The sequence below is a fragment of the Mercenaria mercenaria genome, chromosome 15 (assembly GCF_021730395.1).
Source record: "Mercenaria mercenaria strain notata chromosome 15, MADL_Memer_1, whole genome shotgun sequence".
Lineage (NCBI taxonomy): Eukaryota > Metazoa > Mollusca > Bivalvia > Venerida > Veneridae > Mercenaria > Mercenaria mercenaria.
The window spans coordinates 56,938,869-56,958,047 of NC_069375.1; the positions used below are offsets into that span (position 1 = coordinate 56,938,869).

Sequence of the window (19,179 nt, forward strand, 5' to 3'; positions counted from 1 at the left end):
AAATATTGCCAAACGATAGTGGTATTGATGCTCATATCATTAATTCAAAATCAGCTTGGAACCGAAACCATCCACGCTGGAGCGAGATTATGCCTTCGGTCTATCATAATGTTATATTGTTAAAAAGGCAGCCCGGGGAATCACGTTATGCCAATTGACTTATTACATTATAACTTCAACATCTACAATTATGTCACATTATCACTTTTGTTTCAATATTTCTATTTCTAAACGTTCCGCGAGTATTTTCGTAAATATTTTGTGTGTTTCAGATTATATTGTTATATTTCGCTAGAAAAGTCCATAAGAAATTATAAGATTTAATCTTTTAAATGTGTGTCTCGGATATCAAATGTTTATAAACCAAACATGACGAAAGAAGCTATGAACATTTTATTTTGGACAACGCATTTTTAAATCTGTTATCAAATCAATATTTTCGTATTGAGGAAGGGGATTAAATTGCCCCAGAAATTGTACCGTTACACCTTTTATTGTTATTTATTGTTAAATTCATTGTCCTGTTCTTTTTTTGTTGTTTCTTTTTTTTTTTGTTTTTGTTTTTTTTTGTTATTTTTCTGTAAACGCACATTTTTTACGATTGATTTTTTGTATAAACTAATGACGTAGATTGTACGTATACAGATGTGTAAATGTATTTAAAAACTCCTCTGGCCAGTTAGAAATTTAGTGGAGAGCATATCTGTTTAACTGTTGCTGACAATGGCCTTCTTAAACATTGTGTGTAATGTGTATCTTTCATTTTCACCGTCTTTCTGAATATTTTTCAACAACTGTGAATGAAATCCGTGAGACATTCTCGACAGTAGATGTACGTATCCACGGACTGACTCAAAATTGTCTGTTTAGCTGTGCAACAACAGTGTTTTCGTTTCAAAAAATCAGTTAAAATGAGGACAACTAGGTAGTCATTTGTCTTTATTTGATGTCTCAGGTACCTCACAACAACCATGCAATCCAAAACTGTTTTATATTGTCAAGAGTTTATTCTATAACGTTAATATGAGTTTATAAAGTGATGGGTTAAAATATAGAACTGGTCATTTGTTGTACGAACCATTTAGAACAGATTGTGAGTTTAACAGATCAATATAGACATGTTGATTTATTTGAAACGGATGTACCAAAAAGACTGCTTGATAATTCTATCAGGTTATTTAACAGTGTTGAGAAAGCTACTGAGTTTGCCGACAACGCAGCACTTATAATCCAAATGCGGAAAAAATACTTCTGCGTACGAGTAATACTGAAGTCAATAGTATATTGCACACTATTTTATAGATATCAGATCATTAGGAAATACTGCAGTTGAGACAATAGTCACCTTCCAGTAGGGGAATTTGTATTGCATTGCAATACTTCATTCACTTGTTATATTTGGTCTACCAGAAAGGTTGTACTTATTATGAAAAGCCTTTCGAGTTAGATTACCAGCGTTTCACGAAACAACTTCATTTTAATGATACATCCTCCTTTCAAAATTATGTAACAGTTCTAAAGTTAGGGATAAAAGTATCCAAACACACTAATATAGGTTATATTTTCGGCAATTTTAATAAATAAATAAATCAGCAAACTATCTAGACTTACTATTATAGATATCATCAAACAAATGTTTTAAAAATCATAACCTTAAATCTTCTCATGAGGGACCATAATACTTGGCAATCACTTTAGATCATAGTTTTTAAACGTCATTGCCGATATTTACATAATCAACAGCATTAACAATTGACTGAAAAAAGATAGATAAGTATGACTTTCTTCAAAATCACTTTACTTAATCATTCTACTACCTCTTGGTTAAAAACCTACCATAGTTCTGGAGCAAAAATTACTTTCAGTTTCAAACTAAAGTCGCGTACAGGGCTTTGCCGAGCTAGCTACTGTAAAGTATTAAAACCCGTAGATTTTACACACAATATAACAGTTACTCGGCTGTATCAGATATTAACTATTCTTCTTCCTTCCCAGCAAGACTTTCTCCAGGCCCATCATTGGGGATTCAAATGCCAAGGACAGCACAAATGCTGCAGCAAAGGATACGCAGATATTTCCAAGGAAAAGATAAATCTGAAAGAGAGAAAAACATATTTGTTTTAGTTGCACTTTAAAAAGGGATAAGGTAGTTCTGCACGTTTGATAAGCCGGAACTAATGGTGTAACGTCATTTTTTTTCAGCTGCGTAGTATCAATGACATTTTCTTTCTTCTTTCCTTTTTATCTTAACCCTATTAACCCTTACCCTGCTACATTTCCATAATGAACTTGTTCATCTTTCAATTTGGACAGTACCATTAACTGTTAAAAGGGGTGTATACCTAAACGATTCTGACTGAATGGCGAATAGTGTATTTGTAGAAATATTATATGCTCGAATTTCACAAAAAATCTTAAGTATTTACTTAGTTAAGTGTTATTTTTTTTTTAAATCTTGAGTTGCTTAAGTTATTGTCATTTAATGTTTTTCCCCTAAAAGAATGTATTTAAAAGAATGTACTTATAGCTAACATTTACTATGGTTAGTATATATAGTATTTGTCTGCAGTACTTTTTTCAGTCACGCAAATATGATATTATTATTTAAGCACGATATAACGAACCTAAGTATAAGCTTTAGTTCGCATCTTATTTCTATACTTCGTTTTCTGTAAAATTCAGAATTGCTGTGTTTTGGTCTATGAAATAGTCATATACGGTTCTGATATGGATGAAAAAGTCAACACTGAAGACCAATAAAAGGCAAAAAAGACGCATTTGAAATAACAGACTTAGCTAGGAAATTACTTGTGTCTTCTTTTTTTGTGAAATTGGGAATTGGGACAAGGTTACAAAACTTAATCTGAGAGACGTACCATTTCCAGATCGTTCCAGTACATTAACGTCCTTAGACTCCTGTTGTAAGAGTACAACACAATTGGGTGAATCAGATAAGCACAGTATGTAAGTCGACTTAGCGGTATAATAGCACGCCATGACAATAACGCATTAACAGGACCTGAAACAGAAAGAAACTCTCTCCATAGTTGAGAAGAAAACCAACAGTTATTAACCATCATTACGTTATTTGGGAAATAGATTTTTGCGTGCTTTGTTGGCAAATAAAACACGGTTTTGAGTTCAGATACGTAATAATCTAATCATATAGGCCGAAGGCCTGTTGATTTATTATGACGCATCTGAACGAAAAAAGTGAGGTTTTCTTTGCCAACAAAGCACGCAAAACTAAAATCTATTTCTATTCTTACACGTTCGAATTACACCAGATAGGGATACAAATTTGGAATCTTTTTTAAGGCGTAAATGGACGGAGTAAACTGGAATAGCTAAATATAGGTCATTTTGGGAAACGTGTTTAAATCGACAAGACAATACACGGTAAAATCCTTTCTTTGATTATATAAAAGAAAATCTTAAAAGTGTTAGAATTCAAAATACATGTATTGGACGTAAACCTTTGATAATCATATGTTGTCCTTTGATTTTGATTTTTATATACATGTTTTGGCACAAAGTTGTGTAGAACAAATATTGAGGTGAATTTCTTTCAACTATAGGTTCTCTCCTTTGAAAATTAGTTGTTATGTTAAGTCAAAATAGAATAAGTTGCAATTCGCGCTATGTCTATTGTAAACTCCCATCATTACATCATCACTCTTGCTTTTAATCTGGAAACCATTTTAGCGGCCCACAAGGACTTCCTTTTTCTTTGTATATCCAGAGGCACAGACAATTATCACCTAGGCTACGTTCCGTCCTCAGACAGTTATAGATGAGGCGCGCCCTTACTTACCTCCATATCCAGTAGCACAGGCAAATATCACCCAGGCAACGCTCAGTCCCCATGCAGTTCTAGATGTGGCGTTGTACAAGGCAGATACCGCGTTTGAAAGGTCAGGAGGTGTGCCATCGGGTGTATATAGACCGTAAAGTACAGACATAGCTACCGCTGTTGCTACTGTCCACCCCATCATGTTCGTCAGCTGTTATAGGATACTTACAATATCTTTTTTTGTTATATTTTAAGTGCTTTTAATACTTAAACCTAAGTCGTGGCGTATTGTCATTTATCTAGGTAACATACAGTAAAGCTTAGATCTAGCTTACGCAAGCAGCTAGATCTGGGATTTTGTTTTCAACTCTCATGAATTTTGCAAGGTATTATAATAACCCTATTATATCATATCGAGATGATATCATAGAACATTTTATAACTGTATGATAATTTGCGATAAAAATAGACAAAAACAAAACATAAACTTCACACAACACATTGAAATCTACCAATTTATACTTGTACTCTCGGCAACCATATTAATAAGTGGCTGTTCAAGGGGAAAGCTTTATACGATGAAAAAGTAAATAATTTGAGCCGCGCCATGGGAAAACCAACATAGTGTATTTGCAAACAGCATGGATCCATCCCAGCCTGCGCGGATGTGCGCAGTCTGGACAGGATCCATGCTGTACGCTTTCAAAGCCTTTTGCAATTAGGAAAACCGTTAGCGAACAGCATGGATCCTGACTAGACTGCGCGTGTCTGCATCCAGACATGCTGGTCGCAAAGGCACTATGTTTGTTTTTTCATGGCGAGGCTCATTTTTATTAAAGCAAACCTTTGACATTTTCACTTTACACTCTGTTTTGTACAGTAGATATCCAGTGAAAATACCCACAACGTACGGTCCGATGCGTGTCCAAGGTGTAAAGTGCATCTTAGTCATGATACCCACACTGTCCTGCCTAATACATAACACATACAATTTTATCCCTTAGCCTGCTAAATTTCTAAAATGGACTGGCCCATCATTCAATTTGGTCAATACCATTTATTATTCGAAGCGATTAATGTCATAAACTCTGAAACTCTGGTACATAATACTGTAGCAATGACAAAGAAAATTAGAAAACAATCAACATTTTCAGAGGTCAAGCAAAATTAGCCACTGATACTTTATAACGCGATATGCAATGTTTCATGTTTTAGATAAAATTTGATAATTAAAAAGATGTCCGTAACGATATGATATTTTGACAGGGTACTTTTGCCTATGATACCAACATACTTTTCATTGACGATATGCACCAACGGTGCCTTGTTGTATTTTATTCGTGCCCGCGCCCGACAGATTTGCTAAGCATGCCTTTTTCATCAAACTACCAAAACTTTTTAGTCCTAAACAAGCGACCGAGTAAGATAATCCATCAATCCATATAAATGTTATGAGGCAAAAAAATTTTGCTTGACCTTCAAATGTGACCTTGTTGTTTGACTTACATCATAAATCATATATATTCATAATCTACATGTTGCTCTCTATACACATACAAAGTTTTATAAACCTAGCTTGAATACTTTTTGAGTTATCGCAGGATTCAGATTTGCAGACGGACAGAGGGTATTTCTATGAAATCCCCTCCGGTTTTTCACCGATAGAGAACTAAAAAGTACATGATGTTTTTGCAGTATGGGTTTAGAAGATACTTACTCAAACAAGACATTCGAGGCAAAGCCATAATGGCTTGATATCAAGCCACTGCCTATACAATTTACAAGTATCAGTATTAGACACACAGCTCCACCAGCCACAGAAGAACTGAAATATGCCAGGTCGGAATCAGAAAGAAGAAATAGAGAAACACAAATGCATTCTTATTTGTCCATATATATATCAGAAAAAAACATTGTTATTAAAATTTTGACAAATTAAATCAGAGTAACTAGTGAAAAATGAAAATTAATGTTTATTATAGAAGCTTAAACAGAAAAAACGAGGGAAATATTTTTAGGAAAATTCAGCAAACATTGACATAGACAGTTTTCACTTACTTCTGAAGCTAAACTAGCAAAATTGAAATAGATAGTTAATCAGCACAACTTCAAAAAAGCTAACTTATCGGAGATATCAGCCACAATATATCTAGGAAATGAGCCGCGCCATGAGAAAACCAACATAGTGCGTTTGCCACCAGCATGCATCCGCGCGGTCTGGTCAGAATCCATGCTGTTCCTAACGGTTTCTCTTATTGCAATAGGCTTTTAAAGCGAACAACATGAATCCAGACCAGACGTACTGTTCGCAAACGCACTCGGTTGGTTTTCTCATGATGCGGCTCATTTTACTTGCAAATAGTGAAATAGACAATTTTTTCTTACTAATATTAAGAACCAGTAGAACTAAAGTATTAACAACTTTTAATTTTCTAATAAAGAAGTTCCAGGAAAACGGAACCAGCAACAAAAATGAAAACGAAAGGTTTTTCGTGATAATAAATATGAATCAGCTAAAACAGAAACCGGAAGGTCTTACTTACTAATAAAGAGGGACCAGCATGATTGGACTGATGACATAAAACTGCATGTCGTTTGCTAGGTACCAGCCCCAAGCTAAACACTGGTTCTATAACGAATACAATAATGTTTATTTTTAATTTTAAATTACAGCAACGTTCAGTTCATTTCTATGTTCAATGTCACAATTCAGTTTACTAAATTACTGAATATTCCATGTAAAAATGTAAACGAAACAATCTGGAAGAAAATGATTTAACTGATGAAAAATGTTGATCATTTTGGTCAATTTGTTTATGTCAGAAGCTGAATCAAACAATTAAATAAAGTGACTTTTAAAAATCAATTGTTTCAGTAATGAGCGAAGATAAAGAAAATGTTATTGAATTAACCTTAACCCTGCTAAATTTCTAAAAGGGATTAGTCCATTCATTTTGGGCAGTACCACTTGTTTAGCAAACGGGTATTCAGATAGAATAGCGCACAGAACAGACCTTGAGGCTGACGTTGGTATGCATCTGAGCCGCGTCATGACAAAACCAACATAGTGGCTTTGCGACCAGCATGGATCCATACCAGCCTGCGCATCCGCACAGTCTGATCAGGATCTATGCTGTTCGCTAACAGTTTCTCTAATTACAATAGGCTTTGAAAGCGAACAGCATGGATCCTGACCAGACTGCGCGGATGCCCAGGCTGGTCTGGATCCATGCTGGTCGCAAACCCACTATGTTGGTTTTCTCATGGCACGGCTCATTTGTCGTAAAAGAAAAATCACTTGCCGCAAGCATCCTTGAGGTTAATAGATAACTTATAAAAATATGTTTATTAATCAGTTCATATATTGTTTTGCTTTCTAAATATAAATGAAAATTTAGATAAAAAATATTACTCGTTTTTCAAGGTATCTAATGCGAAACAAATATTTCATTTTTTTTTTCATTTGTTAACGTCTGCAGATGTCTGCAAGCGACAAAGTCATCTCGTCTTGAACTCTGTGTAAATTTATTTAGAAAAGGAAGAATTTAATCAAATACTCCTTACGTATCCACCTGCTTCATACACATTGTTAATATAGAGAATATTTTTCCACCATGTGTCTTCGCACTCATTTCTCTCTATCCCATTTTGTGGCCAGGCTGGTCCATCTCCCCAATACTTGTACGTTGGCACATAAAGCATGAGAAGTAACATGTACGGGGGCGTTAACCTGAAATAAAGGAAAAGAAAGATAATATAATAGTGAAATGGTATTGAAATAACATTAATATACGACGTGATATACTGCATTTTGTTGGAGGCGGCGACACAATTGTCGGTCATATGGCAATTTTTGTCCAAACCCTTACCCAAAAGCAACAGCTCCTATGATAAATCTAGAGTATATCAAAAGGTGGCAAATTGTACGATAATATCGAAGTAATGTCTTAACCCAAGAAAATGTTTTCAATTTGAAATCTGACATCACGTGACCTGTTTGGCCAATGAAGAGCTAGATTGCATAATGAGACTAAAGTTTTAACTCATTTTATGGTGATTACCTCCAGTATCTATGAAAATAGAACATAGGCCAGTTGAATTTTAAAGCTCCGCCTCTCTTCTTCATCTCACGCGACGATATATATGATACCAACAAGCCACTGAAATGATTGTTATAAAGACAATTGTAAGCAATTTTAAGTATCATAAATGCATTATTTTCTTTTATCTGCATCGTCATATTGGTGTGAATCATGCAAATACAAAAAGAATCAAGTGCTTAGTCACATTACTAAAACAATGGTAATCTTCTCTTACTGTTATTTTGTCTTTTCAAGCCTCCAGTTCTATGATAATAATTTGAAATTAAGAAACGGTTCCATATTTAAGTAGTAAAACAAAGTGATTCAAGTAACTATTGTCAAACAAGCGCTGCTGTAATCTATAAAACATGTCCAACACCTTCATAACGCGTTAGATATATCTTGCTTTAAAACTGTTGGAATTTGTATGTATTTAGATGTACATGTATCCATGAACTAGAACCTTCATTTAGACTGATTTAGTATCTTTGTGATTTATTTGAAATGTGAAAGTAAGTAAAATCCTTTTACTAATCAAAATCATCGTTACCTATATTTCACTTTCAGAAGTCGTAATATACAACTGTTCACCTATGATAAACTCTGTACATACACGTACCTGAGCACAAAGAACGTGTCAACAGAGACGGTGCCATTTAGAATTGCCTGGAAGGTGAATCGCTTGAACAATTTCGGTACGAGTGTCGACGCATTGCCTGAACATAGTAAGAGCTTTTTCGTTTACAAGTTGAAAATATCGAGAGAAAACAATGCATTCACAGAATCGAATGTAAGATATATCTCAAACATTCAGAATTAAAAAAAGAAAAAAACATTGCTGACTTTTATTTTCCTAAACAGTACTTTTTTCATCATATCATGGACAGAATGCTCGAAAAAAAGACGTTTAACAAAGGAAAAGTAATAAGGATTCACTTTTTTCACTTTCACTTTTATCTGAAACTTCATTCACAATTATTGTAACACAAAAGAACTTTAAACAAACAAATCAGTATAATTTTTATATAACTTTCATTACTGATTTCTTCATCTTATTTCATTTACCACAATAATTATCCTTTACCGTGCTAATTTCTAAAATTGACTAGTCCATCATTCAATTTGGGCAATACCGGGATATCACGGCAAAGGTATTGACTGAATAGCGACTAGTATAGCAAATTCGCAGATCTTGGTCTTTACTGGTTGCAAAGGTAGAATCGCTTGCCACCAGCAGGTTAATGTTTAACATGAATATAATCCCATACATTATTCTTGAAATTTGATTTAATGCGACGTCAAATTAAAATTTATGACAGCTGGCAGGAAAACTCGTGTGTTTGTTATGATATAGCTTGTAATAGCTTTCTGATAAAAGTTTTGCCCCAATCTGTGTTGTGTATTATTGTACTTATCAATCTAACACTAAAGCAAACTTTATCTCACCATATGATGGGAAGATGCCTCTATGGTGATTTTGATGATTGCAAATAGAACTTTTGAATACGATAAACTCAATGCAAGGTTTCCCTCACTTTATTTTGGTTAAATGCCTATATGCTGCTATTGATGATATCAAAGAGAATATTGAATTCATTAAGTTAAAACATCTTTAACTTCACTGTATTTTGTTTAAATTACTATATGCTGACATGAATAATTACAAACAAAGTCTTGAATACGAAACCTAAAGCACACTTAACGTCGCTATTAATGATGATACCAAAGGGAATGTTGAATTCGTTCAGATAACCCATGCTTAACTTCACTGTATTTTGGTTAAACGCCTAAATGCTGAAATGAACGACTACAAACAGAGTCTTGAATACGAAAACTAAAGCACGCTTAGCGGCACAATATATTGGTTAAATGCCTCTATGTTGATAATAAAGATTCCATCGAGAATCTTGAATACAATTAACTCAGCAAACTTTACTTCAAGATATGACGGTTAAATGCGTATATGCTGCTATACTAAGTGCTATTAAAGAGAATCTTGAATACGATATTACCTCAACATATTTTGCTTAAGTTATGCCTTCGTCTGTAAGTAATTCACTGGAAAAGGAATAGATTACTTATTCAGAAACTTCAAAAAATATAGTTCTTCTAAATGTATCCAACTTTACTACACATAACAAGACATTGTGACTACATTAACAACTAAATCACGTAAGTCATACTAAGGTTAAAGTCTGATAAATAGTGGCTAAGATTTAAAAATGATTGAAAGAAAAGTTAAAAGATGATGTAACATACTTGTATGAGGAATTCCAAATCCAATTGTGTGTCCTAAAATAACCCATGACATGCTAAGGAAACGTATCCCATTGACACTTGTCAGTGTTCCTTTAGGTTGGTTAGTGTTCAAGATCTTTGGGGCATTTGTGTATAGAGAGAATGAGAGCAGTAAGTTTCCAGGTATACCTGTAATTAGTAGTAAATGACACCTGTAATTAGTTATGAATGATTCCTGAAATTATTAATGGATGACATCTATAATTAGTAAGTGATGATACCTGTCATTTGTAATGGATAGCACCTGTAATTAGTAAGTGATGCTACCTGTCATTAATAATGGATGACGCCTGTAATTAGTAATTGAGGACACCTGTAATAAGTAACTGGATGATAATATTTAAGCAAATAATTCTTTGTATTTCAAAACCCATTTTCATCAAGACATTTTAAGTCAAAACGTTTTCCGCCATAACTGGTGGTAGAAGACCAAAGTTGCCAAAGACATGATTTCAGGCACAATAGTAGAACCATCCACCTCTTTATAGCTTTATAGCTACCACACGTAATGACCCGATCAGGGTTCGAATCCAAATATATTAGAGGTAACCTACTTGAAGTTCAGCTTAACTAACACTCATTCCACCTCTCTCCTCGCACCTTATCAATGTTTGTGTCTAATTTTGATGTTTCGATTACATATTATGTAGACTCAGGGGGACACATTTTCTTTTCGTCTTAATTCTCGTTGTCAGGCGCAAAATATGCCGACACTTCAGAATCCGACAGAGAAAACCCGAGTCGAAGTCAACCTTTTTTGCATATCATGTACATGTATTAAGTAAAGAGACATTGCAGGGTAGATTACGACCACTTTTTTAAAATTGTTTAAAACATGTTCAGAATAAATCCAAAACAATTATCTCCTTATGTCAAGAATTAAATATTCATACTACATGAAGGATCATATCGGAATTATTTATATAAATGCATTTGATACAATATGTCTTCATGCAAAAATGTGTCAGTAACAGTTAAATACACAGTTAGTAGTTCGCCTGTTCGGAATGAAACATTAAAAGTAGTTTTAAGTCACCTGGTTTATAAGGTTTTGGAGAATTCTGTCTGCCTATTGCGGTATTTTCTACATCCGTAAAACCATTTTTCTCTTTTTCAGTTTGAACCACTTCGGTTTGTTCATTTTCCATGCTCTCTTTTGCCTTCGGATGATCAAATGCACCATTTTCTATCCCTTTGAAAGACTTAAGGTAACACTTGTTCTATAAAAATAAGAATTAGTTCATTCCATACTAAAATTATTGTAAAGGGATATCAAGTGGTTATTGTTAAAGTACTAGATTTATTAAATAGAAATGTTAAGTTTCGATAAAAATATAGCAATGTTGATCAATGAAACCGAGTCGTTTATCATTTTGTTTCATTGTGTTCCTTGACACTTATAGAAAAATAATTACTATTACAAGAGTTGTTTTTGTTGCCGTGTGGCGGTCGTGACGTCTCTCTGTACCTGAATTCACGTTCCTATAATTTCCGGTCTAAATTTATTATTATTGGTTGCTTGGTTGTATTCTATTCAGTTGATCAAGCCATTTGGAAACGCCTGATGAAAAAATAATATTTTGTTCATTTTGAAAAAAAAATATTTTGTGTAATTACCGCATGACTATTTTCAGGTGCTTTCGACAGACAATGTTGAAAGATGATATCGTATGCAGTTGCTATTAATATCAAGGCTACAAATACTCCACCAACAATCCTGAAATAAACTTCTTTTTGATATTTTTATATAATAATTTTTACATCATTTTCATTGATTCATTGATACAACACATTGCATTACTTTTAGAATAAACGCTTGTAACAACTTAAACTTATTCAGCAATTTCAAGCGACTTCTCTTGCCATATTAACATACTCACGTGCAAGTTTCTAAGCCTCATATCTGTCAATGAAACCGATTAAAATTTAACGTACGAATCAGCAAAAGCCTTAACTGTCAATGTTGGCGACTTCTCTTGACATTTTAACGTAAGAGACAGCTAAAGCCTTTTCTGTCAATATAACCGATTTATCTTGGCATTTTAACATACGAGACAGCTAAAGCCTTAATTATCAATGTTAGCATGTTTGCATTTTAACATGCTACATTGTAACGAACCAGTTTTTAAGCCTTACCTGTCAATGTTAGCGATTGATCTTGGCATTGTAACATACGCAAAAGCTTAAGCCTTATCTGTCAATGTATGCGATTTATCTTGTAATTTCACGTATGGAGTGGCTAAGACCTTATCTATCAATTTTAGCGACTTGTCTTGTCGTTTTAACGTTCCAGATAGCTTAAGCCTTGTCTGTCAAATTGAGCGACTTGTCATGGCATTTTAACGTAGAAGACAGATAATGCCGTGTCTTGTCATTTACACGTGGGATACAGATAAGGCCATATCTTTCAATGTAAGCGATTTCTCTTCGCATTTTAACGTACATGGCAGCTGAAGCCTTATCTGTAAATTTTAACGGCTTGTCCAGACATTTTTACTTTAGACAGCTTAAGCCTTATCTGTCAATTTTATGGTTATTCTTGGCATTTTAACGTATGGGACAGCTGGAGCCTTAACTCTCAAATTTTGACTTGTCTAGGCATTTTAACATACGAGACAGCTACAGCTTTGTCTGTAAATTATAGCGATAAGGCCTTATCTGTCAATTTTAGTCAATTTTAGCGACTAGGCTTTTAACGCACCAGACAGCTTAAGCATTATCTGTCAAATAGCGACTTTGCTTTGCTTTTTAACGTAAGAGACAGTTTATGCCTTATATGTCAATGCAAGAGACTTCTTTCGGTATTCTAGTATACGAAACAGTTTAATACTTATCTGTCAATGTAAGCGATTTCTTTTGGCATTTTAACATACGAGACATCATACCTCAATTTTAGCCACTAGTCCTGGCTTAGTTTTAGCGAATTCGCTTCTTATTTTAACATACACACTAAGTTTTATCTGTCAATGTTAGCGACTTCTCTGTATTTCTAAAATACTCACGAGCCTGTTAAAGACTTTTCTGTTATTCTTGCCATTGTAACACAAGAGACAGCATAATCCTTATCTGTCAGTAAAAAAGAATTCTCCAGACATTTTAACATACGAGAAAGCTGTCAATGTAAGCGACTTGTCTTGTCATGTTAACGTATGTTAGCGACTTCCCTTGATATTTTGACATACTCACTTGACAGCTTCAGTTTTATTTGGCAATATTAGCGATTTCCCTTGATATTTTAACATACTCATGTGACAGCTGAAGTTTTATCTGTCAGTTTTTAAATTAGCGACTTCCCTTGATACTTTCACATATTCACATGGCAGCTAAAGTTTTATCTGTCAATGTAAGCGACTTTTCGTGACATTTTAACACACGAGATCTGTCAATGTAAGCGACTTATCTCGGCATTTTAACATCCGAGATAGCTTAAGATTTATCTGTTAACGTAAGCGACTTCTCTTAGCATTTTGACACCCGAGATAGCTTAACGTTTATCTGCCAATGTACGCGATTTCTCTTCGAATTCAAGCGTACGAGACAACATAAGTTTTATCTGTCAATGCAGGCGGCATCTCTTTGCATTTTAACATACGGGACAGCTAAAGCCTTATCTGTCAACGGAAGCGACTGCTCTTAATCATTTAACATACAAAATCGCTTAGATATTAGCTATCAACGTAACGACTTCTCAGGATATTTCATCATACTCACGTGACAGCTAAAGCCTTGTCTGTAAATTCTAGCGACTTCTCCTGACAATCGACGTTTGCCGTTGGTAATGGAATGTTCGTCATGTTCTGAGGAATCAAGTCTGTCACTAAAACAAGGAAACAGAAGCAATGAGAGTAGAGGTGTTTTTTCGGGGGGTGGGGGGGGGGGGGGGGGGGGGGGGGTGACAATACTTTAGAGGTTAATATACAGCTTGGCTATGCCTTCTGGTTACAACGGCACATATCTAGTACAGTAACTATAATTGCAAGAATGTCATTATGAAACTAGTACATTGTACTGATCTCTTAAATTGTATATCTATACGCTTCATATCCATTTTTATTGATTTTCTTTGATACAATTTTCAAGATATTGATATGTTTCAATTTCATTGCTCTTATGTATTTTTAATTGTCAATTTTGTCTCAAATCATTGGCTATATGACGTCGACGTCAGATTACAGTAGGCACTTCCCGGTTATCCGAAGTCATTGCAATAAAAACCGCTCGGCACAAAGCGCTGTTATCGGTATCTTGACGGCGGTCGTAATGACCGTTTCAAAAGGTACTTTTGTTTGGCCTATTCGGAAATGTCGACGTTAGAATTTCGGAAAAAAATCATATAAAATATCAATGTTACTCAACTGTGATACAAATTAAAGAATGTACATAAATGGAAGATTATTTCTGCACAATCAAACATGAAGAGATATATGATAACTTTTCTTTTTCAGAGTAAATATACCTGCGTTAACAATTCCAGTGATGTCTTTTTTTGAACAGGAGTCGGGAACACAAAGCCCAAGTTTTAATGCCAGCTGTCCCATACTTGTCTGGTAACAAAATAAAATACGTGTTACATGTAAGAAGGATAACATTAGTTTTAATTTGTTCTTTGAATAAAAAGTAAGCAAACCAGTAGCGGAGTAGACATTTCCGTGCTTTCTTAAAGTTGGGTATAGCGCTTTATGAAAATGTATTCGCTCTACTCTTTGAATTGTTAATCTTTCAATGTAACATTTTGAAAGCTTTTAAACCTTTGCATAGTTGCAACATATTTTTTCAATCGACACAGAAATAAAAGTATAGTTCTTATCATTACAAATAGATAAATGTCGCCACAGAAAACAGAATGTCTCACGCGTCATCAATATTTGAACAAGGTTTACCCTTATACTGTAAAAGTGGTTATTTGGAGAAAAGGAAATGTTTGCAATTTTTTGTGAATGGGAATTATTCCTGTTTTCAAAATGAAATGTACCAAGACACAGGTATGAAAAATGTGACAGATAAAAAATAAACCCCATTATGAAACAGATTTTTATTGTATTCCTTGAAAAGTATCGAATATTTTCTAAACAAAATAGGATATCCATACTTATTTTGTGGAAACACAGCAATAGAATAAGAAAATTATGTTTATGATGTCAACGTGACAGTTTGAAGACCATAGTTATACAACTTACCGGAGGGCCGAACGGGAATGATGCAGTGCAGTATTTTCCAGTGTACGGTGTACTTGGCCCTTCTTTTGCGACAGGGTTTTGGTAGGCAGTGGCTTGAATAGCAATACACTCATCATAGTTTCCAATCCAGTTTACGCTGTAGTCAAGGATTCCCGTTCCTGGTTTACCGAATGCGTCTACCACTGAAAATACTTATCTATATTTGATTTGATTACATCTCGTTGGTACATCTTTAATGGAGCAGGACCCTTAATTACTTGTTTACCTATTATCTATTTGTGCCAATTCTATTTTTTTTTTCTTCTTCCAATGAGTTGTGAATCTACCGTTTGACTCAATAGATCCGTAACAGTTTTCTCCGAAATTCGTCCATGCTTTGCCGTGTCAGACATTTCACATAAATCATTCCAGGGCGAAACTTTATGAATTTTGAGATATCTCTAATTCAGTCAAGAGGTTAATTATATTTTACTTTTGCATATATTCTTAATTTTGCTGAACTTAGGTCAATAAATATTATTTATTCACAAGGTAAGCCATCTGAAAATTTAAAATTTGTTTTCTAAATCCTACAATAAACGAGAGTGACATGTTCTTTAGATGTACAAAATGAATATACTTAACATCAAATGAGATCAAAATAGGTATTCAAAGCAAAATGTTGGTGTTAAAAAAGCCTGAAATATCTACAAAAGACGGTTCATGGTCATGAAAAACAAAACAAGAGAAAGAATCTACCATCAAACCTGGGGAGTTTATTAGTAAAATACATGTATCTATATCTTTATCTGTTCGAATACTTAGAAAGACCAATTTTGGTTTATTCTACGATGTATACACTGTTATATAAGTATTCTAACCTAGGATTTGAAAGCAACAGAAAAAAACTACTCTTTAAACATTTTTGAAGCATACATTAGATAACACCAGGTGAAACTTACTTCTCAGCGCCCAGTTCTCGCGGCGGAGTAGTGCTTTGATAAACAATTCCGTGTGATTTAGACAGAGGTTATTCGTGGTATTTGGGCTCACGGATTCTAATCCACTGGTCAACGTTTGTCCAACATAACCGATAATTTCATCCTGGTAGTTTCTAAAAAGAGATCCTGCGGCTGACAATATATTCCCGCTAGATGGCACTTGTGACTTAGAAAGTCCCTGAAGTAACATTTGAAAATAATTCCCTTGTCCATCGGCTCTGTTTGAACATAGACACAGGGAAACCATTAAGCATATTGTAATCCTGTTTACAATATACATGGTCGTCCCTTTGAATTATATATAAAACAATTATACATATAATCAGCTATGACTACTAAACTTTATTTGTTTCGGTGTCCAACTCAGATTTAATGCCCCGAGTAATCAGTAAAATTTAAGGGTTGAAAAATGGCACACCGTTCATTCCTGCATTGCTACGGACATCAAAATATTTTATCATTGTTGACACTGATTCATCCAAAATCGTGTCTTTCGTTTATCACACTGGATAAGACTGCACTATTAATAATTGAGATGCATGAACTTTCAAGTTATTTGATTCTCTGGCAATATTTTATCTGAAGACGGTTAAGACTTTATTTTGCTAACTTGCTAAAATGGCATTGATAAACTATTTATTCCTATTTTCATTTTTATTTTGATTTGTTCAAATGAACGACATTTAAGTTATCTCAATTATATGTTGTCAAGCGAAATTCGTTTCTTTCGCTTATTAATAAACGGACCATTCTCACTAAGGGGACTAACTACTAAAACGGTATAAAAAATAATAAACGCTCCATGTACAGGTGCCGACAATATTTCATACTTAGAAAATAAGTCCTCATGCAACCGTCTCATTCAAAAATAAAGCTTATGTTATTCTAAACATTTTAATGATGACCCCGGTATCAAACTACACAGTAGTAACCAACGAAACGGTCAAAGCTCACACTGGTCTAAGTTGAGTGTCTTTTTCGACGTAGAAAGTGAACCCGGTCGGGATTTTCCAACATACTTTTATCGGACGGTTAGTCCTCAAGTAGGTCTACTAAACGGTTAGCCTTGACCCGATCTCTAACCCTGACCTAAAAAATCAACCGCTAAAATTGAGGAAGTTGAAAATCCAACTTCTCAGGATAATGCACTTTTTTAGATTTTCACTTTTCACCATTTCATTTTTTCAGCTATTAGACTACCAAATATAATCATAGATGTTTTCTAAAGAGCCAAAATGATGGACACACCCAGGCAAAATCCCGCAGGGATTACGCAGTCGATATGCAAAAGATAAAGGTCAGGTTCGAACATTTTTCCTCTCACCCCTAGGGCCTGGGTGTCGGATAGGTCCCTGATATGGAATTTTTTAAATCGAAATTAAAGTGTCAAAACGTCCTGTATTTGTCTCGTATGGTTTGACATCTCTAGCTAGATATTATTAAATTCTGTTCGATAAAAGATATGTAGAACCTCCTGGTTGGGTCAGACCGGTCTCTAGAGGGGTTCGGGTCCCGTGCCTGATATCAGTTTTAAGAAAAGGTCATTTTCAATGAAATATTACGACAAAAGTACTAAAGATAGGTTGCGTGTATCTGTAGAACTTTCCAATACCTATTTCATCAAGGTAAATCACAAGGGTTAAGGTGAAGAAGGTGTAAATTAGCGACATCTGGCGGAACGCCAAACGTTTCGTTTCGCAACTTCGCGTCATTACGTTCTATTAAGCTGTTGGAAACAAAATGGCGTCGAGCGATGCAGGAGGGCGATACACCTGACTACTTTTTTTTTTATTCTGGGCTGGATAATCTTGCTGGTGAAGCACCATATATGCTGTGTATGTGCAAGTTATTCTATATGACAATAGGCACATTTGAGAAATGAGTGTGTGTTCTGTTATGTATAAAGGGTAGTAATGATATACTGACAATTTAACTGTAATTGTTTCCGAACTCCCTGTCGGTATTAACTTGCTTAACATTTGTTACTGACAACATCTCAACAAGTAGCAAAAGCGGGTACGTCCACTTGTCCGATGTTCAAATCTGACTGGTTGAAACTTTCTGTACATCTATTTGAGTTTGTTTAGATGCAGTGCATCCAAAAGATAAATTATAGCAAAAACAAGTATTTGGCGGTCGTTCAACCTCGAATATGTTAAAACTTCATATGCTGCATATTATTCCTACTTGGTTTCATGTCACTATTATTTTTAACATAGACGGACAGACGGACGGACTAATTGTCCCACCCAAATATAACGTGTACGGGGGTTGGGTGCACATAAAAAGAAATTATTATGCAAAATAAATCATTGCACCTTAGATATACTTGATAACACATCTTCTTGAAATATGTCCTAATATTTCATTCGAAAAAAAAATACGGCTTTCTTTTGCCGCGGAATACAATGAAAATTCAGACTATATCCGACTGAATATTTGCTTATGTACATGTACATGCACTGGCTTATTTGTGCAATTGTACAATCTCCTAAGTAGTTGAGTTGAAAAATACCACATATATTCACGTGATATAGACAACTATGAAATGTAATGACTTGTAAATACAAGAAAGAACGTATGTTTCAGAAAGTATTAGATTTTTTAAAACGGAATGGTTAAATATCTATTTGCAAATAGCATACATTTTAGCAATAAGACGTTTGCGTAACGTCAGAAAAAAGCGGGAAAATGTGAAACGTCAAACGCCGCCCATAGCACCATTTGAGACTTTATCACTTTTTGCCACTTCGTAGCTCGAAAACGAAGTCGGTAGTCAAGAACTTTGTTGTTATTTTGCTGAGAAATGCTTTTGAAATAATTGTGTATTTTTATAAAAAAAAAAAAAT

General features: G+C 34.5%; 1 protein-coding gene across 1 annotated transcript; it reads right to left on the bottom strand.

Annotated features, from left to right (window-relative positions):
- Window positions 1–1,104: 1,104 nt before the first annotated feature.
- Window positions 1,105–16,726, bottom strand: LOC123555547 (nose resistant to fluoxetine protein 6-like). Its single transcript, XM_045346159.2, has 16 exons — window positions 16,292–16,726; window positions 15,351–15,532; window positions 14,630–14,717; window positions 13,885–13,990; window positions 11,791–11,890; window positions 11,210–11,393; window positions 10,135–10,302; window positions 8,495–8,591; window positions 7,855–7,953; window positions 7,358–7,523; window positions 6,337–6,422; window positions 5,511–5,618; window positions 4,638–4,764; window positions 3,815–4,004; window positions 2,877–3,019; window positions 1,105–2,094 (listed from the first exon to the last, which is right to left on the bottom strand). Exons 1-16 carry the CDS (start codon window positions 16,608–16,610, stop codon window positions 1,972–1,974), a joined length of 2,286 nt encoding a protein of 761 aa, XP_045202094.2. The 5' UTR covers window positions 16,611–16,726; the 3' UTR covers window positions 1,105–1,971.
- Between the last annotated feature and the right edge of the window lie 2,453 nt (window positions 16,727–19,179).